Genomic DNA, 23491 nt, shown 5'->3' on the forward strand with positions numbered 1-23491 from the left:
TGCTCTAAACCTATTGAAGATGAGGTATGATGATTTTTTTTATTTTTCTTAAAGTTTGTCTGATGTTTGTCATAAGCTTAATAGTGTTGTACTTAATTTGTAATTGTCTATTAGGCCCAATAATCAAAGAAGCTTAACAAAGGTAAGAAGAAGAAGTCAAATACCAACTCACATTCTCCAGCTGCCAAGGAAAGAAGGAAGACTGCATCTTCACAGCCCACTCCTAAACTATGTGTCAAGAGAAAAACTGTTTCAGCAATATAGCTACCATCTTCAGCTCAGTCCAACTTTGCAACACAGCCCAAAAAGCCTAGAGGCAGGCTCAAGGAAAACCACTAAGCCCAACTATTCAGCTCAACCTGAACCATAGCCCAAGAAGCACACCAGCCCAATAAGTTCAGCACCTTCTTCATCCTCAACACCGCCAAATACTATATCCCTTCCAGCATCTCAATCAACCTTTTCCATATCTTCAAGCCAACCTATTGGACACTTCTCTATTAGGAATTCTGGAGCACCTCATGTTTCTCCTAAGAAACTGAGGTTAATGACAAAGTTGCCTCTAAAAAAATGGGGATTGCTTGGGAAATTGATAAATTAGGATCATATTTTGATATTTAGATACAATGCATATGGTCTTATTTTGAGTTAAGTTTGTCTTAAGCTTTTAGTAATGTCAATGTGGATTCTATTAGCTACTTTTTGTTGGTGATATTTTACTTCTGAGCTACTCAGTGTTGTATTGAATTATTGTCTTCGACCAGCCAACCCTTTTGGGATTTAGTTGGTTGTGAAACACTATGTTATTATGTATGTTATTCTGATGTTTACCATGTTGCTGTTACTCAGTTTGTTGTTTATGACATTGTTATTTGTTCATTTATCAACAGTGGCCTTATAACAGAAAAATTATGCAAAACACAATAATGAAACCCATCTATTTGCCAAACTGAAATTCTTCTCTCATTTCAGAAACCAACCATTCTTACATAATTGTCATTCATACATACTTGAAACAGATTCAACAGAATAGAATTAGGGTACCCACCTAAATAATAAACTCTAACCCAATTTACCTACAACAACAACAAGAGCATACTCCAACACACTTTTCAAACAAGGTTCAATGGAATTATACACCGTTGCCTTACTTTAAAAAAATTCTGCAACAGCAAATACACAAACTCAACCTACCCCAAAAAAAAACCCTAACACAGCAACGACTTTCAGCTTCCATTCTGCCACTTTCGTTCTTGATTTCAATGAGGAAACCTTTCTCCTTATTCTTGCAACTTCTGAGTATTTTACTTCTGTCTCTGGATCTGTCCAATGAAAGAAGTTGCACCCTTGTTGAACCTACACATATCCACCGTGTTCACTCTTCATTCCATCACTCAAACAACTCAATTGAAAAGAAAAGAAAACAACAAATCTCAAAATAGACACAGTCCCAGAATCTGCGACCAGGGTTTTCCTTAGTCCCTGAGGTTCGCAACACCAGCCTCTCACTATGGGAGCAAAATAGCAGTCTGCTATGAGAGGAAGATCTGCTTCGAGAAGACAATGAGCTTTGGGAAGCCATGGAGTTCTCCCTCCAAGAGGTCAACAATGGTGGATTCTGCAACAATGGATTTCACATTACTTTACCCTTTTTTTTTCATTACTTATATATTTATAATGCTTTTCTATTGTCATAACTACCAGTAACAAACGAAAGAGCATTTATGTCCGAAAAAATTACAAAGGACGATTTTAAAAGCAAATAAAACATTAAGGATGATTTTAAATCGAAAACTACATTAGGGACGGTTTTGATTTTGACTCTAAATGTTAGGAACCAAAACAATACTTATTCCTTATTTTTAACTTGGGTGTGTATATATGTAAATCTACTTTAACCCCTCCGTATATATTATTCAACAAATGAATTATATTATTGGTTGCAGATTATTTTTAAGAGAAAATAACAAATAGGTTCTTAACTTTTTTATCCGTAGACATTTAAATCCTTGAGGTTTTGGAAATACATTTAAGTCCCTAACCATTTCAAAATTTGGACATATCGATCCCTTATGTTCACTTGGGTCTGTCTGACCCAACGGAAAAATCAAAGATGACTCCTGTGGTACTGACCTTGTTAATACGAATGTATACGTGAGAGTTTTTAAAATTGGATAAATTAGACTTAAGGATCAATGTGTCCAGATTTTGAAGAGGTCAAAGACTTAAATATCTGCAGAATAAAAAGTCAGGATCGATTTGTCCATTTCTCTAACATTGCTTAGGCATGTATGACAAGAGTGTTGCAGAGAGGTTAATTCACTGGTATGGGACAGCAAAAATTGGTGCCTTCAATTTCTTGTTTGCTAAATAGTGATGTGCAAAAATCGCATTCATTGATTTGTATTGTTAAATTTTTTTTTATTTAAAAAAATTAGACCCTTCAATTAGATTTTTTAAAAATAAAAAAAAAATAATTTTTTATAATATTTCTTAACACTTACTTAAGCGGATTAATAAACTAAGATCTAACTTGGTTGAAAATTAAAAAATTTTAAAATAAAAAATAAACATTTTTTTAATTGAAAAATTAAAAAAAAATTAATTGAAATCAGAGTCTCCATTTTGTTTTCTCCAAATAATTCTCATATTTTGAATTAAATAACTACTCACATAAAAATATTTTCATAAAATAATAAATGAAATATCATGACATATTATATTAAACAATTTACTAATTTAATTAAATATTTTAAATTATTTAGTAATTCTTAACTGTTTTATTCGCATAAAATTATCTTCGATTTTAATATATTTCAAAACACTTCAGTATTACAATTTTTTACTTTTCTTTATTATTTTATGACATCAAAAAATATAATTTAAGACTAATTTGAGCATTTTAAAAATATATTCTCTCTCAAAACTTCGGATCCAAATTCAACATTCTCTCCGTCTTGTTTCCTTTTACACATGGCCGTAATAAGATAGCAGCAATCTTGAATGTTCCATTGAAACAAATGATTAACACCAAATAAAGGAGCTCGAAATTCTACAAGTGTAAACCTTCAAAATAATGTCTTTGACTATAAAAAAACGGTAATCTATATGTTGAAAGCTGCTTCTCAAGAACACTCATATTTCATCCTCTTCAAAGGGATCTCGTTCAGGGTAGTCACCAACCTGCAAAAGTTTGAGGAGATTGGCAAATGCTACAACTCTGAAGCTTTAACAGAATTCATGCAACTAATAAAGAGGGTCACCACAATATGGTTCTTGACTAACCTTAACTTTTTCCGGCTTGACCATTCCACCGTGCGACGGAGGGCATTGAAAATAACGTACCCCCTTAACCCTGTAATAACCGTGAAATATACTAAGATATTTATGTGAAGTTTTTGAGGTGCCACAATGTACATAAAATCATAGGTAATGGGTTGCTGAACAATTTACACTTATTCATAAAGAAAAAGTCGAGAGCCAACATTGCACAATTAACATTACAGTCAACATTCAACACAAGGAAAAAAAAAATCCGAAACTCAACTTTAAAAAAAATCGGAAATTCAAACTCAACAAAAGCTCATCTTTAGTGAGCATCATAATGGGTTTGTTTAGCAAAACCTGCTACAGTGTTGGATGAAATTGGTTGCTATAGTGTTTGGTTCTCATTCATAAAACATACATAGAAATATCAACTTCACTTACATGCCATCATGTTTGCCCAAGGGTTCATCATACTGTACTCCAACCCAAAAACCAGGACCCAGTGGCTCAGCCCGACCAACAAATTTTACAACACCCCTTTTCTCGCCGGGTTCAACTTCACATCTTGATCCGACCTTAACATTTTTGAAATTGTACAGAATACGGCAACAAGATCGCAGTTAGAAAACAATCAATTCAGTAAAATCAAAGCTAAATGATATGAACATAACGATAACTTTGACAAGAAACTGCATATACTGCATATAACAACCTTACACAACACTTAAAATGCATGAATCAGGAATAAAGGTTTCAAGAGAACCACAATGATTTTAACAAATCAGATAGGAATCCCAAAACAAGAAAGATGTATGTTAGAAGAGGAGCCTGTAAAGAGTCAGATACAGCAGTGAATTCTCAACAACCAAATCCTCAACGCACAGATAACCTTCAGAGACAATCACTTCATCCATGTTGGAATTATGGAAGATATCAGAATTAACTAGATTAATATATCTAGGATAGAGACTAGGAAATAGCGTTAGTTCATCACAGTAGTCTTGTAAAAAGGTACAGTACCTCATGCATACATATTTTTTTTATTGAATGATGTAAGATAAAAAGAAATTTTGTCAACCACAACTTCTTGCTTTTTCAATTTCACTCGCTGGTCACTTTGCTCACTTTCTGATGATAAAAATTCTCAAACGGCATATCTCTGGCTGCCCCAACCTCTACTGAGCTTACTACCACAAAGTCTCCTTATTTTCTCAAAAGTATCTTTTCTGACAACTACTGCTTTTTCAGGCAAATATCACTCACCTTATTTTGTTAGCCTTATTTGGCTGGCTAGGGTTGTACAATTTTTACTAGATTTCATGACCTTACTATTAGTATAAATAATTGACAGGTTTGTTAGTGTTTTACACACATCATAATATTTCATGTCAATCTAACTCTACGTAGCCCATAATATCCCAATTCTGTTTTCCTACTTTTCCACCTAAACCTATAACTAATAACTGAGGTAAAGGTGAAAAACTTAATTACAAGTCTAATGGTTGGTAAAAATAAAAATAAAAAATAGAGATAATAGGTGGCAAACCTTGATATTAGCACAGAGATCTTCCATGTGGGTGTCTGGTATCTGTGTAACAAAAAATCATTGAATTTTAACTAGAAGCTGGCACATAGGCCCATCTGAACTAATAATGTAATATCCTAATAAACTATACATGTATTTATGCCGTACATGCATGCAATTAGAGATGAGTGAAACAGAGTAAAGCAATCAAATGCTTGCCTTTGCCTCAATAGTTGATGGAGTTTTGGGAGTCAATTTCTCTTTGTACTTTCTAAAAGTGCCTGAATCAACATAAATAATCAGACCCCATATTAATTAAATACTGGTAGTAACTAATAGTGACCTATCATAATCACAGAAGAGGGAAGCATTAGAATGAAAATCTGAAACCAACTTCTCCACTTAGAGCCAAATCCCTTTTCCCCCTAAAGAATACTAATTGCCCCATCCAAAAGTATCATGAGTTTTCTCAAAAGATTAATGTCATTTCTTCATCCTTGCATATCATACCACTTTATTTACAACCAAATCAGCATCCAAAATCCATCTTCCTGCAATGGAAGCATTCTGGTCGGAAAGAGTTCCCCCTAAACTTGGCTTATTTTCACTTGATTAAACAAATTCTCAATACATGGCAATAGGCACTAGCTTCATAAAATTAAAAGAGGAAATCAAAGAAATACAAAAAAGAAAGATCTTTAAATAAGGATTTAAGGAGCAATACCATCAACAGTATCTGTGCAAAGAATTCATTCCATAAAGGTTTTCAAAGTAAAATAGAAAAGGAGGAAATAGACACAGAATACAATGAAATTCAACCACCAATGAACAATAGAGACCACAGTGGAATTTGTCGGGAAAATCAAAGAAAAGGTGAAATGTGATGTCAAATGTGTGGTAAAATACAAAACAGCTTTAAAAAATGTTCGCGTCACTTGTATTCTCCCCATGCCATCATTCAAGATCAACTCAACATAGTATCCCCATAATTGCCCCTGGCAAGACACTAGTTGGAAATATTACATATTCTGGGCAATGGCTAAACTTTCTAGTAAGAACAGATTTGGGTTTATATCTGCGTTATTATAAGTTGTGATTCACAACAGAACTACCTAGTGTTCCAACATCCCCAATGAAGTGAAATCTAACAGCATCAATATGCATGGCAAAATCGTGATAAATCAGATTCTTTGCAAAATGTACACCACTATTATAGTCATACAAAGACTAACAAAACCCATTATCCATTTGTCAACCAAAAATCACTGATTACTATGCAACTAATCTCCAGAATCTAGCAGCTTGCATTGTTGCTTTCCAAAATCCACCTAACAACTACCAGCTATAAAATATGATAAAAATCACCATACAAGTAAATAGAAAAGGTAGATATCTACATTGTGTTCAATGAACTAGAAAGTAGGAGTACTACGCATATACTGATATACTTCCAAGCTAATCATATATACATGGATTTTGTTTTTAAGATAAAAGAAGAATTCCATTAAGATGGAGAGAAGAATAATACAAGGAAATGGAGGATAAGAGATCCTCCATACATTGAAGTTGATATTTGCATGATTGAACTTTTCAATAAAGAATAAAGATAATACAAATCCTAAAATTTCATTAAATTCATATACTTGTTTGTATATGCACACTTAGCATTCTAAAAAAGAGTTAAAAGAAGAAGAATAAGGGAGTGGGCAAGGTGGATCACACCTTCACGCTTATTATAGGCTTCTTCAGATATTGTATATTTTTCCACCAATGAAGTATCTTCCAGCCAGCCACCAGATGTAACAGATGATGGATCAAGATCTACAACATGTAAACAAAACCTGCCAAAGAAGAACACAAAAACTAACATCAGACTGACAAACTAAAACAAAGAAATTGACTGCTTCTAGGAACAGTGGAAGAAAAAACTAACAAGACGGATGCAAAAGTAACAAAATGGGATGCTTGTAAAAAGCGCATCATGGGAAGCCAGACAACACCATCACCTTCAAAACATCAGAGGCAGAAAAGTGGCCAGACCAAGCATTATGCTCGACTAGATATGAACCTAAAAACTCTTGTAGTTCTCATATTTTGACCCTTACATGGCCCCAAAAAAAACAAGTGACTGCAACATAGAAACCACACCACTGTCTAACCCAACCCAGCAATTACTGATCAAGAAAAAGAATTAAATTAAGGCATGTCAGACTAATTTAGATATTTGTCTTAAATAGTCTAGTTAAGGGCGTGGAGATCCTTAATACCCAGGCTCTTTCTTTCAATTCCTTTGTAATTATCCTTCTCATATCAGTAATGGACACTACCCCTAGACTGAAACTTTTACATTGAAGTGCAGTCTAAGGCATTTTCAAGAGATTCTTATTCCTCCCCTATGTCATTTGATACCAGTTGTAAAATAGGATTACCCGGTAATTGGGAAAAAGTGACAGCAATTGAGAAAAAGTTTACTGGCAAAAAATAAATGAAACTTACTGACCCATCAATAGGCAAATAGGAGCCAAGAGGTTTGAAATTATCAGTCAGATCAGCAATTTTGTTGCGCGCGTCATCATAGAGCTCGAGGTGCATGGACTCCACAGAAGTACCAGTTTTTCTCCATAGCTTGTCTTTCACAGCTTCCACTGTCATCTAACAGAGGAATCAAATAGAATCAAATCAAGGAAAGCAATTTTGATGTCAGAAAAAGAATTACACATAGTGAAGAAAAAACACAGAGAAAGCTTTGAAGGCAAAGTCGTTGTTGTTGAAGTGATAAACCTGAAGGGAGAAACGAATTTCAGGAGTGAAGGTCTTGAGGTTAGAATGAGTGACACGCAAGAGGACAGACTCGTCCACTTCAATCTTCTGCAAGCTCGACGCCATTGCCAGCTGGTGTTCTGCAGTTCAAAGTTTGCTGAGTTCGGAATTGTGTTGTGCATTTGGGCAAAGTGAGAGAGAGAGAGAGGAATCCTTGTTCAGCTGAACCCCACCCCATTCCCTGCCCCACTTCCTGCAGGTATTCCTTTTTTTTGTTGTCAAAACCGATCCGGTGATGGAACCGGTTAGACTACTGAATCATTGAGTCTCTAATTCAACCGATGGCTCACGAATTAAACCAATTGACTTGGTCTTATTTAAATATAAATATAAAATAATAAAAATTTCAAATTTCTTGACCAAAATTTTAACAACAATTAAGTCTCACATTCTAAAAATAACTAATACAAAAATAAACAAAAAATTAGTCACTACGGTAATAGTATCTTAATAGAATAGAATAAAATTAAGAATCCATAAACTATATCCAATGAGTAATTTCGAAGTCTGGGCATTTAAAAAAGTTCAACATCATTACAGCAGCAACCATCAACAATCAACAAAATCACTCTGTATTCATAATCAACAAAACCAATGCATAAACCAATTCAACAATCAGCAAAATCATTCATAATCAGTAAAATAATTCATAAACTAATTCAACAATAACATTTCAACCTTTTAACATTTCAAGTTCAACCTCTGACATATTCTAATCAGATTCATAAATCAAACAACAATAAAATTAACAAAAATAACATCAATAAATCAACTATTAAAAATTAATATAAAATATTAAAATAACTGAAAAAAAAAAAAAGCTTACATGTTAAGTGTTGTTGCAGTGGCAGAATCGAGCAGTGCAGTGCAGGCAGCAACACCCACGGAAGAAAGGCGAGGGAGGGACGGAGGCGAGACGCGAGCACTCACCAGGAAGCACAGCTTCAGGAAGGGAGGCAAGACGCGAGCAGTGGGGCACACCAGGTGAGCAGAATACGAGGCAGAGGGAGCAAGACCGCTGCTGATGAGCACGCGAGGGACGACGAGCGGAAGAGACGCGAGCGTGTGGTAGATCCGGCGAGAGCACACAATGCGGGTGGATCCGGTGAGAGGCGCGGCGATGGAGGCGAGCGTGCGGTGGCGGTGAACTGAGGTGAGAGCGAGAGCTGGGGGAGGGGCGCGGCGCTGTGCCTGTGTGTGGGTGTGAGAGTGAGAGAGCTGGGGGGTGGGGTGAGGTACTGAACTAGGCCTATGGTTTTTTTGTTTAATTCTGAACCGATTCGGATATCAAAAACCGGTTAGTTTGTTGGTTTTTATCGGAACCAACCGGATCAAACCAGTTATTTTCTTTGTCCGATTCCTTGATCTATCCGGACCGATCCCGTGACTGATTCACTGATTTTTTCGGCCCGACGGACTAGATCGGTCCAATTCTGATCATTATGGACGAAAGTAGATTTTTTTATTAAATATTAATTACAAATGTTCAAAAAGGGTACAAGAGAAAGACACGTAAATAAACAAAATAGAAAAAAAATAGTTAGGCTTAATTACAAATTTTAACTGGGTCACTCAATATCTTTTATTGCAAAAACTTAATTATTTTTGCTATGAAATGTTCAACTACTTTTATGGTTAATTGCACGAGATCAATTTGGTCTGTGAACTTACACGCAAGTCTCAATTTAGTCCCTAAGGTTTCAATTGCCTCTATTTAGTCTCCGAAGTTTATAAACGTGCCTCATATTAGTCCCTGAGACCATTTTTAGTATAAAAACGTTAATAGAGCGTTGTTGTAGACTATCACATGTCAGTTAAAACTTGTAAAATGATGCAGTTTTGGTTTTGACATTTAAATAGCTCAAAAACGGTATCGTATTACTTATTTTGTTAGGTAAAATTTTAATAAACACCATTTAGGATGTTGTTTTTAGGTTATTTTAGTGCCAAAACCAAACGACATCATTTTATAAAGTTTAGTGTGGCATCCGGCTATCACGACAGTGTTCCGTTAACGTTTGTATGTTGAAAATTGTTTCAAGGACTAACATGAGTTATGTTCACAAAGTTTGGGGACTAAATAAAGGCAATTGAAACTTCAGAGACTAATTTGAGACTCGCGTGTAAGTTTAGAGACCAAATTGAGTATTATCTCTTAATTGCACTGTTAAAAATATCAATAAAATTCTACGCCTAACCAAAATACTTAATTAAAGTTAACCAAGTTGTTATAACAACTTTTTAAATCACACGTTTCCTTCTCCTTCTTTGTTTCTTTCTCCTTCTCTTCCTCCTCTTTCTTCTTTCGCACCTCTTCCTTATCGTTATTACAAATAACACCAACATTTGGCTCATATCTTTATTAGTTTTGGTTTTCTCTTATGCCATCATTAAATAATTTCGGTTCATTTCTTAATTTATTTCGGTTCATTTGTGTATTCATTAAGGTTCACTTGATGCTGCTGATAAGTATTGATTAAATTTATTTCTGGATCCAAATGAATCTCAATTAAACTAAGAAATGAACCGAAATTACTTAAGAAATAAAAAATTTGGTAAACACTTATTAGCAGTATCAAGTGAACCGAAATTAATTTCACAAATGAACCGAAATTAGTTCAATTTTAAACAAGCAGTCAAAAAGACTCAATCATCAACAAAAACACATCGAATTCATTTTTGGATCCAAATGAACCTCAATTAAAAGGAGGAAAAGAAAAAGCATAGCAACAACAGTAACAATAAAATAATGACGACTGAGAGAAAACACGCGAAAAAGAAAAAGGAACGCCAAGAAAAAGGAATGTGAAGACGGAAGAGGAAAGCGAAAAAGAAGGAAGAACGCGAAGAAAAAATAACGTGAGACGAAGACAAAGCGTTATTGAAACATGCGTGTGTATACGCTGGTGTAATAAAAGTAATTTTTGTTGAGTTCGGACCTATTTGGTCAGACTTAAATTTAAAAATACTTGGACGTATAGTAGGCTGTAAAAATATTTATAATACATATAAATATACACAATATGTGACTCATTTGATAGAACATTTTTGCTGTGTCATCCATTTGTACCGGTTTCCCACACATGAAAAACTAAATTACATGCATTTTTAGTTTAATGAGTAATACCTGTAAACAGAAAATTATACTAGAACCTGTTTTGAAAACATAAAAGATTAAAAGATAAGTAGAAAGATAAAGGAAAATCTAAGAGAACTTTGCATAAGTTCGTTGAAAGAGATACGAGTACAACTTGAACTTTGCTCAACATAAATCACAATCGGACACTACGCGGGATAAGGGGAATTATAAATGAAATAATAAGGAGAACAATATTGCTCTTTGGTCTTCATTCAATAAAAGGAATTCATCTAATCATTCGAAAAAGAATAATCTAGATATGACACATTTTCTCTTCCAATTACAATCCATATCAAATTTACATCATCAATCAAAATCCGGGATTAATCCCATCTTTTGTGACACTAAATAGCATAATTTAAATAAAAAAGGGAGAGAGAGAAAAAAATCCCAACCAGAAAAGAGAAGAAAACAAAGGCGAAGGTTTGTGATCATCCAATTTAAATATTAGGATGAGAAGATCTTTCATTTTTTGCGAAACATTCTCATGAAAAGAGAATTACCATTTCCACCCTCCACATGGAAATCAAAATTTACTAAAATGTGAAAATACTACATTCTTAAAAATGCAAAATTTCAAGAAATTTCTTCACACTTAACTTACCAAACATGGAAATTATATTACCTTGCTACTATTCCCAAAAATGTTAAAAACTTGATTCAGCAAGTATAACCACTTTTTCTTCCACCTAAAAGTATCATTTACTATTCTCAGAACGCCACATAAATCAGAATAATTATTTTATTGATCACAACTTCCTCATGAAAACTGAGTATAAAAATTGAGAATCTGTACAGAGATTTCAAACGTTAAGGAAAGCCTCTCTTTGCAGCTATCTGTATTCTGTACACATATCATAAATTCACAAATTTGAATAAAATAATACTTGGGCCTCTCTTCAAAATAGTAAACTAGATATTCCTTCACAAAGGCTAGGCAAATAACTGTTGAATGACCGTCTCCGCATTTCCATTGTATTGTGCAAGCAGGTGGATAGCATCGGCCCTAGGCAAAGCCAAAAACTCCTGCACACATCCATAAATACATGGAAAAGAGAGAGAATATTATACACACTTGCCCAAGAAACACTCCTATCATTTTCAATATTTTCTATGTTAAAAAATTTATACCCAAAAAATAAGTGAAAATGGAAAAAATAATTGTTACTCTCAATTTTCTTTTCCCCACATCATCCAGAAAACCTAAAACACAGTAAAAATAGCAAAACAACTGTGTATTTGACGGCATAGCCATAGGAGGGATCAAACAAACAAAATCACAAACACAAGAAACTAACGAGGGATAAAAAATCTATCTATACCATTGACACAACAAATCAAAGAGCTTTAGTATATCAATGTTGCATTAACAATAAGACTACTCTATCATGAGGATTAGCGTATATAAATTTGGTGCAAATTATTTTACATAAAAAGTTCTGCCAATGAAACTAGACTATATTTCCATTAAATATATCATGATTTGCGAGAAAAAACCCAAAACGTATGAGCACATGTTAGTTAACTAGGATTTCAAAATTTTGCACGAGAGAAAGGGAGAGACTGGCAAGAAACCATAACTTACCATTACTTTGAGAATTGCACCTTCATCACAGATGGCATCTCGTGAAGAATCTTGAGTTGGACTACTTCCATCTTCTGATGGTCTCGTGCCTGAAGATACAGTAGCCTGAGATGAACCATTCGTGCAGCTGTCAGTATGCGACTTAGAGGTACACATGGAAGTGAGGAAGGGAGCATGAACCTCCTTCAAAGAATTGATCCTCAGGAGACCTTCAAACCGATCTTTGCACATCTGAAGTTTGAACCACTCATTATGTGTATGTAGAGTGGCTCGCATTATTTTCATGAGTTGCGGTTCTTCAACCCCAAGCCTCCTACCAACTGCGACCTGTACATTATGAAAACAAACAATTCACATTATGAAATAGCATAGCAGTAAATATTCATCTTGTATAAAAAAATAAAAACATAATGAAACGATCCTTCCCATAATGATTGGATAGCTTTAAGATACAGAATAAGGCATGAAGTTGCAGAGCGACTTAACAACACAAACTGAACCCAACCAATAACCCAACACACAACCAATTGAACCCAACCAATAACCCAACACACAGCCACAAAAGTGTCTTTCGGCCCTTCCTAGGAAACCTCCCTCCACCAATTACAGCCTTGCCATTCCCATCCCCAGCAACTTCACTCAAACCGCACCAGCCATCTAGCCCCATTATGGCTCCATGGCTACACCACAGGTATGATCAGAAGCCCAACCACTATGTCAGCCTATATACATATTCTCCAATTGTCTTTACTATGTGTGATTGTACTTGCTATTTGATACTTTATTGTCATGCTATTTTATTTCTATTGTGAACTTTGTCTTTGCTTTTGGCAAAACATGTGTTTATGTGATTTGGATTCTTGATTAACACACTGCTCTCTTATTATATTCTAGTATTAGCATGCGTTCTGCAAAATTTTCTAGCATTGTAAAGCTCTACCAGAATTTTTCCAACTTGATATCTTGGGATCTTCACTATTACACTGCATTTTGTTTTCTTTTTCGTTGAGTGAGTTTGTTGCACTGCATTATTCAGAGATCTATGTACAGTTCAGGACACACAACTGTCGCAATATTTTCCCATTAGTCTGGATAAACTGTGTGTAATAGCAATGACTCTAGTAGGTGTTTAAAATTGATTACAATTGCTAGTTTCACACCTTTTGTCTAATATTGAGAGTTTCATTGTGTTCATTTGTATGATTATAGCTTGAATTCTTGTGTCTAGCTGTTTTCAGAGGAATTCAGGGACTTGATTCAAGTGATTCCCAATAAAAATTCAGGGACTTGATTCAAGTGATTCCCAATAAAGATTCAAGTGATTCCCATGAGACTATGAGAATGCAAAGTAGCTTCAAGTGATTCCCAATAAAGATTGATTAGCACAACAAACCAGTATTGTAAATAATGACATCATGTTGGTCCACGTTCCAACGGAAGTGGCAACATTGTGTCTCTTGAAGATGTGAGTTTGTACAGTTTATAAGTAGCACGACCAACAACATGAAGCCCAAGATTATTTTTAGAACAATCAAAAGAGTCAAAGAGCACAATGATTACAGCTGGTGTGGACTAAGATGTGGTGAATCTGGTCATCAAACCATCGCCACCTTTGGGTTTTCTTGAATTCTTAGTCTTGGTAAAATCTTGAGACCCTAGAAGTCCATGGGTCCATGAGTGATGAAGTGAAATTATGGTATGTGTCCTATAGAGAGTCTAGAGAAGACATCATTTAAATTTGATGTTATGTATAACAATGAGTATTTCTTCCTAAGTCCTTTCATTTTGAATAATTGGCAGAATTTTTTAAGGTCTTGACGAGTATCTTTGGGTCTATATGTTCTAAAAATTCTAGCCTCACACATACTCGTATAATAAACATACACAAAATCTATCATAACTATTGATGAAAAAAAAAAACTACTACACAAAAAAAATAAAGTAATAAAAAATTGCAACTTGTAGATTTAAATCATTGAAAATAAAACTAAGAAAGGATTTATGACACGTTTAAGTTTCTGAAATAGAAAGTTTAAACATATAGATAGATTAAAAATTTAGTGTTCAATGAATTCATTGAACAAAACACTTTCGAGATTTCTCTCTTTGGAAACCTTAATTAACTAACCATAAAAAGAACATACTAACAAGTACCCCAAATATGTCAAATTTTTCGAAGAGAAATATCAAAGATGGCAACATGTAGAGCTCCGCTTTACAAGTGTCCCTAGAATGTACACAAGATTGTGCTTCTTGTTTGTTTTCAAAAAGAAAAAAAGTGTGTGCGTGTGTATATGTATGTATGTATTGGGTCATATCTTTATTATATTTATTTTATTACTTTTATAAGCATCAAGGCATGTTTAAAAATCTGGTACAAATTTTTATAGCTCAACATGATGCGTAAAACTATACATAAAATTCATTAATACTTGGAATAATTTGTATAATACTTTGCTAAATAAATGTTTTGATGCAAAATATTAAAAAAAAAGTTGTGATGCCTTTTTGTGTGTGGGTGGGGGTGTGCGGGGTAGGATTACGGGCACCCCCACCCCCCCCCCCCAAAAACCATACTACAAAGATTCGTCATAAGAAGCCTCCACATCATATAAATTATCATTAGAATTACAACACTACTCTTGGACAAATATACATGTTATAAAGTTCTCCATTATTTTTGGGATGGAAAGTTTATAAGCATTCAACAAACAATCATCGAGTAACCTATTAGTACTCCCTTCAAAACATTATCTATTAGTAGTGCTATCCATGAGCAAGGAAATTTTTTCACATTACTTCCCAAGCACCATGAGCAAGGATACCACATTAATTACTGAATGTATTAATCCAGGTGTACTTGGCAAAAATTTTATCACATTAATGCACAAGAACCATAAGCAAGGATGCCACATGGGTTAATGATGTGCTAGAATCCTGAGCAAGGATGCAGTGTTAATTAACATGCAATATTTAAAAGAAAAAGTATATAAATGGACAAAGACCATTTTCGACAACATACGCATTTAATAAACCACTCAATACCTGTAGAGAAGCAGCTAAAGCATTTAGAGGTAAAGCACTTCCAAGAGCATCTTCACTAGGTCGAAGTAAAGCCAAGAGAGTTTCCTTCAAGGGCTTCAATAAAGTAGGGTCACTAGCTGCTAAAGGACCCAAATGGGAACAAGCAACCTTTAAAGCAGCATTATAATCACCAGAGCTGACTAACTTCAGAAACTCAACCTAAAGAAGGAAACCCATTCAAAAGATCAAATACTTGATGGACGAATGCAGAACTAAACAATACATTGGCCCTTCTCACCAAATATTCAAGAAAAGGATATCAACATCATCATACATGCCATTTACCTGCTTGAGTTGGAAGAGTAAAACACAGTTCTGAGAGAAGAAATTAGGATCAATAGCATTGACTTCTTCAACTGCTTCAGCAGCCATTCCATTACTAGCCAAATCTTTCATTCCCAACAGAATTTCATATTTATCTTCAGTGTTACTAGCATCATTTATAGAAAGCTTTTCGCAACCCTGCAAAACAATGCTATGTTAAAAATGGAGCTCCCAGATGGAATAACATCAATCATCAAACTATACCTGCTTCTCCTTTGTTACAGTTGATACAGCAGTACTTATGCTATTTTCTTGCTTGCTATCTTCCAAAGATGCATTGGCTACATAGTTATTATAATCATATCTTCCTCTCCAGCGCTTGCGTTTGCTCCTTTCTCCATTTCCAGGCATTCTTCTTCGTTGCAAGATACTTGGATTCTCGAGCAGCTGTGATCCACTCGTGCTACAGTCCTCATGACTGTTTGTCAGCTCAGAAGCATATCGTACTTCAACATCCATTCCTTGCATGCTACTCACGTCAGCATTATTTTCAGGGGAACCATCCACACGAACATTTGTAACAGAAGTTTCACCATCAGAATGCTTGCCAACATTACAATCTAGCTCAAGTGAACAATCTCTTGATGAGAAACAAACAGGGTCTTGCTGGCTGAATTTTACAGGTTCAGGAATAGGTTGCTTCTCAGACACTAAATTCATCATAAATTGGCAAAAAAATAATCAAACATCAAAACAGGATATGAAGATGTGACACAACTTAAATAGGACATGTTCCACAAGAATCATTATTAGAATATAATACATAAAAGAATGAATAACAACATAAAACTTCAGTTAAAAATTTCAAAGAGACTTCAGATGCAATGTAGGATTAATGATGAGCAGATGCCATGAAACATACCAAGTGGTATAAGCTAGTGGCATGAAAGATATGTATAACAGATAAGTTTACAGAGTTAAGTTAAACAAAGGAGATGCTATACCAGACTCAATAATGCCTCTGTAAACACAATACTCACGAACAAGTTGATCAAGATATGGAGTATCCAACTTTATCCGACATAATTCATTCTGCAAGAAAAGAATAAGGTATTGAATACATTGAGGCAATACTCTGACATGAATAAATCATCAGTTCAGCCAAAACTAAATATTGGAAGAGACTGAAAACCATTAATTCATATTTTGCACTACCTACAACTATTTTTCTTTTATGTGCAGTGCTTTTAGCCCTTTCCCAGATTAAGGTATGACAGCAAAAAAGATTGTTGGGGACCTAACTAGATGGTATGAACATTGATCCTTAGGTCCAAACGACAATTAAAAAATGAGATTTTTAAACAGAATGAAAAAGAACCAATGATGAGTAATTAGTAATATGCTGGAATTTTCTTGGTAAGACTGCATGATGATCTATTATTCTAAAATCAAGAACAATGCAACGGAAACTACAAAGAAAAAAAAATAAACCATAATGAATTAGGAATTGTCATTTTAGCTTATCCTTTCATCCAAACCACACAAATGATAAAGAAGCAAAAGCAATTTGGAAATTAAAATAAATAAGAAACAAAAAACAATATTTGAAATCAAGGCAGAAGCCCATAAGCAAGTATATTGCTATGTAACCTGAAACGCCAGAAACAGATCACCCTTAGCAAATCTCAAGCTATCAATTGCCCCTTGTCTGGTAAGCTCTACAGCATGTGCAAGAGCCTGAATGTCAACCTGGATTCCACAAAAACATATACATCTTATGAATGATGCACAAAAACTAAAAAAGGGGTGCTACATAGAAGAAAAATACATGGAGGCCAATCTCTCGATATATGTGCACAAAATGATATCATTATTAAATTGCACGTGTTTTCTAACAAAGACCCTCTCATAACTAGCTGTAATAGGGGAAGGGATAGCAGGATGGGATTGCAAAACATGTAGGAAAACAGTGTGATCAGCACGTTAGAATCTGCATTGCAACTACATAGTAACAGTAATGTGACAGATGAAGAAGAAGGCAGAATCAAGCCAAGAATGTGGGATAAGAAAAGCGGATATAAGAAAGAGGGGGGTTAAGAACTAAGTAGTGATAATATACAGCATGCATATACTTTCAGTTTCTTGATCTGGTCCAGTTTCTATCAGTTTCACAGTGAAAGTTTAGAATAATATGACAGATATTCTTACCTCATCAAATGGTGGTACTTCATATAAGATGTCCTGTGGTATTGCAGGATGGTCACGCTCTTCAAGGAGCAATCTTTCAGTCAAATCAGAGATGGGTGATGTAATACCTTGACGTAAACAATATGCCCTGTGTATGCTGCAGAAGAGACCAAAAAAATTCCAGAAAGTTAAGGAAATTGCGACGTTTGGCAAAAAAAAAGGCATAACTGCACAGGAAAAAGATAAACCACAATTTGATCAATTACATAAAAATGTAGGAGTGGGAATTAATAGATGACCTTATCAAATATCTGAGAGCCAGTGAAAAAACTGGATCATATGCATTTAAATGAGCTCTTAACATAGAGGACATAAATCCAGCTAAGTCAAGTCTCCTCCTTTCAGACCACTGCATAAGGAAGGGGGAAAAATGATCAGATGCTGAACAAATTCACTATGGACACGAAACTACAAATCAGGGTATGACATCAATCACAAACCAGACCAAGGTCTATACCATCGCAATTATCAAGGTGAATAAAATTAATTATTTAAATCAGTTAAGCTAAATACACCATAGAAGTCAAAAACTGAAAGGAAATAGCATATTATGTTTCCTATATTTTTCCCAAGAAAGAAAACACTCTCTTGAAGAGCATGGACGTCAAATCCAACTACTAGACACTTAGTCATAAACTGAAGCTAGCTGCACAATATCCTTCGACCCTAACGCTCAACATGCCATTATATGGAAAATAACAAATTGCAGAGCCATATCCGTAGGAAACAGTTGGCAAGATGTTGCTAGGTAAGGAATCCTCTTTGATGGTATTTATTTCCTCAAAAAAGGCCCAGTCAGAAGGGTTTCAGTAGTTAGATCAGTACATAGTCAGACTGCATAATGTGCACAATTTATGTACTGTTTATGAGTTTTTATGGCAAAAGATTCTTGCTTTTTTGTATTATAAATTGAAACTTAGGAACTGTTCCTTGACCAGCTTTGCAGTCTTTGGGAAAATCAATAAGGCCATATCCTTGTGGGAATGGACAGTCTATGTATTTGGAGTATATCATCATCAGCTCCACACATAATTTTTGTATTTTTAATAACAAAAAATATTGTATAAGCAAGTTATATGGAGTAAGGTTATAATTGGCTTTTATTTGACCAGAGAGTGACCTTTAAAGAAGGATTTCTCTCTTGAATATGTTGAGAAATTGGAAGTTTTGCTTTATATCGGTATTGTTCCTCATTTGTTAAGTTTGGTTAGTGTAAGGAGGATTTCTTGTAATCTTCCTCACTCTATCTCGATAAAATACTTAGTTATATCCAAAACCCAAATTATAACTTTGATTTGTAACCTTCATATGCATCATCAAAATGGAGTTATGTGCGTTATTATATATGTTAACATGTGTTCAAATATAATTTTATATTTTGAGTAGGATCTAACAATTGGTGTCTTCTCATGCTACCTATTTATCCTCCCTTTGTGATTCTTGCCAAAGCATTTGAATTTGACAACTTATTGGTGATTCAACCAAATAACACCAATTAAATCAATAACCTCACAACACTCCCAGTATGCAACACATATCTTGACATAGATAAAGCAATTATTGTTCTTTCAGGACTGCCTAGTTGCAACAAGCATCAACTAGGTGGCGGCTGCACAAGGGGCGAGTTAAAAGGTGAGTAAAAGAATTGTTTGCTAAAAAAACAGAGTCCTAAATGAAGATCAAAAAGCTTCTTGAATTCTCACCCCTAATAAATGCTTTATATTTAATATCTCCCTGGTTTTAGTTTAAGTCCTATGTTTCTCTTTACATGGACAGTATCCAAATACACTGGGCCAACCAAGAATGTACGAAAAATATAATAGATATCGGAGGGAATATTTAATGAAATAAACACAATAAAATTCAGACTAACCTCATTTGCTACCGGAGAACTCTTATCATCCTTGTCGTATATAAAAGCAAGCAGAACGTGCTTGAATTCCTCATATGCTTCCTTAAATACAGAGACAAGTCAGAACTTAGTACAGTGGTTGAAGAACAAATCCAAAGAACCAAGGATCAAAAAATAAAAAAATGTTAACGAAATTGAAGACTCAAATACCGGGTAAGCATCGAGAGCACAAGGGGCAAGAGCCGCCCTCAGACACTCAATTGCAGAATCGCGATCCTCCATTGTTCCCTTCCGTAGGAGCTCAATAAATTTCTACAAAAATCAATCAAATACAAAGGAAAATTCAGGGGCGGAAAAAATTAATACAAATCATGCATCGAGTAAAGAAAAAATTCAACGAAATCACACAGGGAGAGGTGATGGACCTGCTTGTGCAATCGGAAGAGGATCCTGTGATCGTTGAGGATGGAGGGAGCGTGGAGGCGGAGGAGATCAACGGCGGCGTCGACGACGCCGGATTCCAGATAGCGCCTGATCTGGAGGATGACGAGCCTCGACTGGTACGAGGAAGAAGAAGGCGACGGCGACGGCGAAGAAGACGGGGAAGACGCCGACGTGGTGGCAGTGGTTGCGGCGGCTGAGGCGGTGGCGGTGGCGTCTTCGATTAGGTTCTCCAACTTGGCGAATTCGATTACCAAAGCGTCCAGAGCTTCCCAATTCACCGGCGTCGATTCCATTCTATTCTATTCTCAGATGTTTCTCGAGAAAATTTTCAGTGTGAGTGATTGTGAAAAATCTGAGTTATGTTTGTGTGAACTAGTGAAGGGACTTTATTATTATTTTTTTTTCAGTTTGTTTGTTTTGTCTTATTTGTTTGTTTGGGCTAATGAGGGGAGAAATTGATTCCAGTTTGGTTGTTGGGTTCCGTAATCTGAGTTATGTAGGTAGAACGAGCAACAAAGGCGGCGATGTAAGGTTGAGGTAATTATCGGATTGCGGTTTCCGAATTACATACTTCTGTAAGCCACGTGTTTCCAACCTCTTCCTGCTACCGTAATTTGCAGTGGTCAATTGAGTTAGGCTTAGCTTTAGGTTTGGTAAAATAATTTTTAAAATTTAAAAATATTATAAAAGATATAATTATAAGTGTTAAATTTAAAATTTAGTTAATGAACTTGCCTGTGAAATAGATCGGCTTCAAGTCCTCGAGAACAGCCGAGCTATGTGCTGCAAGGTTGAACGTCCGTCTCTTGGAATTCGAATTCCTTATGTTCGTCGTGAGTGTGAGAACACGAGCAATATCAAAAGAGGGGAGTGTACCTGCAAAGGCACTCCGAAACTTAAGTCAGTGTGTATTCTAGTTTACTCAGGAAAAACTTAGGTCTTTGGAAATAGTTTACTTCTCTTTTATATGTGACGAGTTCTTTGCCCGTTATATTCTCGGTATTACCGTTTAACTGAGTGATATCGTAACCGACCTTATTTTGTCGTTGGAACGTCGGTTATGATGGAGATGTTATTGTCGCCGAGTTATAGCTCATAATTCCGAATAGTAACGGAAGATAACGAGGTACATCATATGTTGCTAATTGTTATGGGGCCGAGTTATAACGTACAATAATGACGACCATTATTATGAGATAATGATGATCATATCACAGCCCCCAAGCTTAGCTTGAGGAGGATTTTAATGAAGCAGGTTGAGCTTTTTTGGATGAGTTATAACTCGGTTTGCGTGGGTTAGTGGATGAGCCCCCAGATCAACTTACTTCATTAAAAGATGGTTTTGTGTTTTAAATTTGTGGTACGTGGAGAGTCGTGTCCGTTATTTTCTGATGAAAGAGAAAGAGTAATGGTTTCATTTAAGTTTGCTGATTCCCAATGTTGGGTTCACTGTTTGATGTGGCTTTGGGAGTGGGGGTTATCATTTGGAACGTTTTGTTCCTTTAATTGCTTTAATCCTTTCAGATTTTTGTTGGGTGTTGTTGGCTTTTGGTTATATGCTTGCTTCTTTGAAGAATGAGTAAGAGAGGTATGATTCTCCTTTTTCATTTCTGATCCGTTTCTTCTGCTTTCTGTTTATTCTTGTACTGCTTTGTGAGCTAATGGGTTTTGAGAAAGAGAAAAAGGATAAGGTGGATTGGTCTTATGATTGGGTAGGGAAAGATGTTAAATCACGGGTATCATTTTTCTCTGATGAGGCGGCAGTGAGGGAGGTGGATGTGAATAAAATAGTGAGGGTGGGTTTCGGAGTGAAGGTAGAGTTGTTACCATGTAGTGTGGATGATAGAGTTTATCACCGAGAGTGGGAGTTTGGGTTCTTCTACATGCATAGTTGTGTGCTTGAAGAATTGTGGGTTAGGCTTCCGTTTACGGAGTTTGAGTGTCAGGTTCTTAAGCAGCTCAACTGCGCTCCATCACAGCTTCATCCCAATGGGTGGGCTTTTTTGCGATCCTTTGAGGTTTTGATGGAATTCCTAGAGGAGGTGCCTTCTGTGGATCTATTCTTTTCTTTATTTCAAGCTAAAGGGGTGTGGAAGTGGGGTTGGGTGAACTTCAATAGTACTCCAGGATTTGGGATTTTCAAACTTTACAAGTCTTCTTTTAAAGACTTCAAAGAGATGTATTTTAAAGTCAGGAGTTCAGAGGAGGACTTCCCGTTTTTTATTGATGAAAATCTTGCTGAGAAGTTTCCTCTGTTTTGGTGCTCGGAGCCGCAAAATATACTCGGCCCAGAGGTGATATCGCCGAGGAACGAGTGTCTGATAGAGTTTTTGGTGGAGAATGTTGATCGGAAAAATTTGATATCGATGTATGAGTTGCTGAAGTGGGAGGAGGATAAAGGTGCTGTTGTAGAGTATTTGGGTGAGTTTTTAGGGCTTATGTTGATGTCTGTCTTTTTTTCTGAAAAGTCTAACATGAATTGGTTTTTGTAGGTGGGAAGTATCCTGGCGTCTCTGCTGCGTCTCTGAGGACGCGGTTCAAGAATAAGAATTTGGAGAAGGAGGTATCTTCATCTAATGCTGAGAAGGTTGTTGGGACTGGCGAGGTCACGCAGCCTCGTCAAGGTCGGAGGAAGGTGATTGCGAAGAAGAGAAAGAAGTCCGACCTTGTGGATTTATCGGATGATTCTGATGAAAAAGAGTTAGGTGTTCCTCTGGAAGAGATACAGGCTTTTATGGGAAATTAAAAAAGGCTTCAAGAAATTTCTGAACAAAGTGAGGCATTTTCGGTGTGGGGAAAAGAGTATCCTTATATGGCTGTTGTGGATGAGTATTGCCAATCGTCGGCTGATGTTACTCTTGCAAAGGAGGTTGGGGATATGGCTATTGGGCAATATATGCAGGTAATAACCTACTGATTTTTCCTTAATTTTCCTTTGGGAGTCTTATGAGTTTTGGTTTATTTTGTTCTCTAGGTTGTTGGGCTGCGCCTTGCAAGTCTTGGGCGTAGCCAGGAGTTGAAAGATAAGGGGGTTGCTGCAGAAAAGGGGGAGGTGTCTGTTTTGAAGGAGGAGTTGGTTAAGTGTAAGAGTCTTGCTGCTGAGCTTCAAGCCCGTTTGACTGAGACCGAGAAGTTGCTGAAGGAGACTAAGGAAAGTTATTCTAAGGATGTGGAGGATTTGAAGAAAAAGGAAAGTGATCTGGTGAACATGCAAACTCGTCTGATTGAGGTTACTGCTCAGTTTAAGGATATGGAGAAGAAAAA

General features: G+C 35.8%; 2 protein-coding genes across 4 annotated transcripts; both read right to left on the bottom strand.

Annotated features, from left to right (window-relative positions):
* Positions 1-2892: 2892 nt before the first annotated feature.
* EMB2804 (tubulin folding cofactor B) lies at positions 2893-8884 on the bottom strand. 3 transcript variants are annotated; one of them, XM_016329464.3, is made up of 9 exons: positions 8439-8884; positions 7574-7692; positions 7293-7444; positions 6515-6633; positions 5012-5073; positions 4814-4855; positions 3709-3842; positions 3286-3355; positions 2893-3183 (listed from the first exon to the last, which is right to left on the bottom strand). In XM_016329464.3, the coding sequence occupies exons 2-9, from the start codon at positions 7676-7678 to the stop codon at positions 3136-3138; spliced, it is 732 nt and encodes a 243-aa protein (XP_016184950.1). In that variant the 5' UTR covers positions 7679-7692; positions 8439-8884; the 3' UTR covers positions 2893-3135. The 3 variants fall into 3 exon arrangements, with proteins under 3 accessions (XP_016184950.1, XP_088357294.1, XP_088357295.1); XM_088501168.1 differs by having other exon boundaries at positions 7574-7805; positions 8439-8829; XM_088501169.1 differs by having other exon boundaries at positions 7574-7817; positions 8439-8823.
* Positions 8885-11475: 2591 nt separating this feature from the next.
* LOC107626567 (Ran-binding protein in the microtubule-organising centre protein) lies at positions 11476-20838 on the bottom strand. Its single transcript, XM_088501170.1, has 12 exons — positions 20209-20838; positions 19994-20095; positions 19805-19885; positions 18171-18280; positions 17893-18028; positions 17335-17433; positions 16689-16776; positions 15949-16394; positions 15706-15882; positions 15382-15579; positions 12337-12663; positions 11476-11777 (listed from the first exon to the last, which is right to left on the bottom strand). The coding sequence occupies exons 1-12, from the start codon at positions 20518-20520 to the stop codon at positions 11685-11687; spliced, it is 2169 nt and encodes a 722-aa protein (XP_088357296.1). The 5' UTR covers positions 20521-20838; the 3' UTR covers positions 11476-11684.
* Positions 20839-23491: the final 2653 nt, after the last annotated feature.

The sequence above is a fragment of the Arachis ipaensis genome, chromosome B1 (genome assembly GCF_059453495.1).
Source record: "Arachis ipaensis isolate K30076 ecotype BB chromosome B1, ASM5945349v1, whole genome shotgun sequence".
Taxonomy (NCBI): Eukaryota; Viridiplantae; Streptophyta; class Magnoliopsida; order Fabales; family Fabaceae; genus Arachis; species Arachis ipaensis.

What these genes read in the sequence shown, in the direction of transcription:
- EMB2804 (XM_016329464.3), bottom strand. Translation starts at nt 7,678, where the DNA reads ATGGCGTCGAGCTTGCAGAAGATTGAAGTGGACGAGTCTGTCCTCTTG. An exon ending in AAATTCGTTTCTCCCTTCAG is followed by an intron (nt 7,445 to 7,573) that starts GTTTATCACTTC and finishes TTCCTCTGTTAG; the next exon opens with ATGACAGTGGAAGCTGTGAA. An exon ending in ATCTCTGTGCTAATATCAAG is followed by an intron (nt 3,843 to 4,813) that starts GTTTGCCACCTA and finishes AAAAATGTTAAG; the next exon opens with GTCGGATCAAGATGTGAAGT.
- LOC107626567 (XM_088501170.1), bottom strand. Translation starts at nt 20,520, where the DNA reads ATGGAATCGACGCCGGTGAATTGGGAAGCTCTGGACGCTTTGGTAATC. An exon ending in AAGTACCACCATTTGATGAG is followed by an intron (nt 17,434 to 17,892) that starts GTAAGAATATCT and finishes TGTGGAATCCAG; the next exon opens with GTTGACATTCAGGCTCTTGC. An exon ending in CTGTAACAAAGGAGAAGCAG is followed by an intron (nt 15,883 to 15,948) that starts GTATAGTTTGAT and finishes ATTGTTTTGCAG; the next exon opens with GGTTGCGAAAAGCTTTCTAT.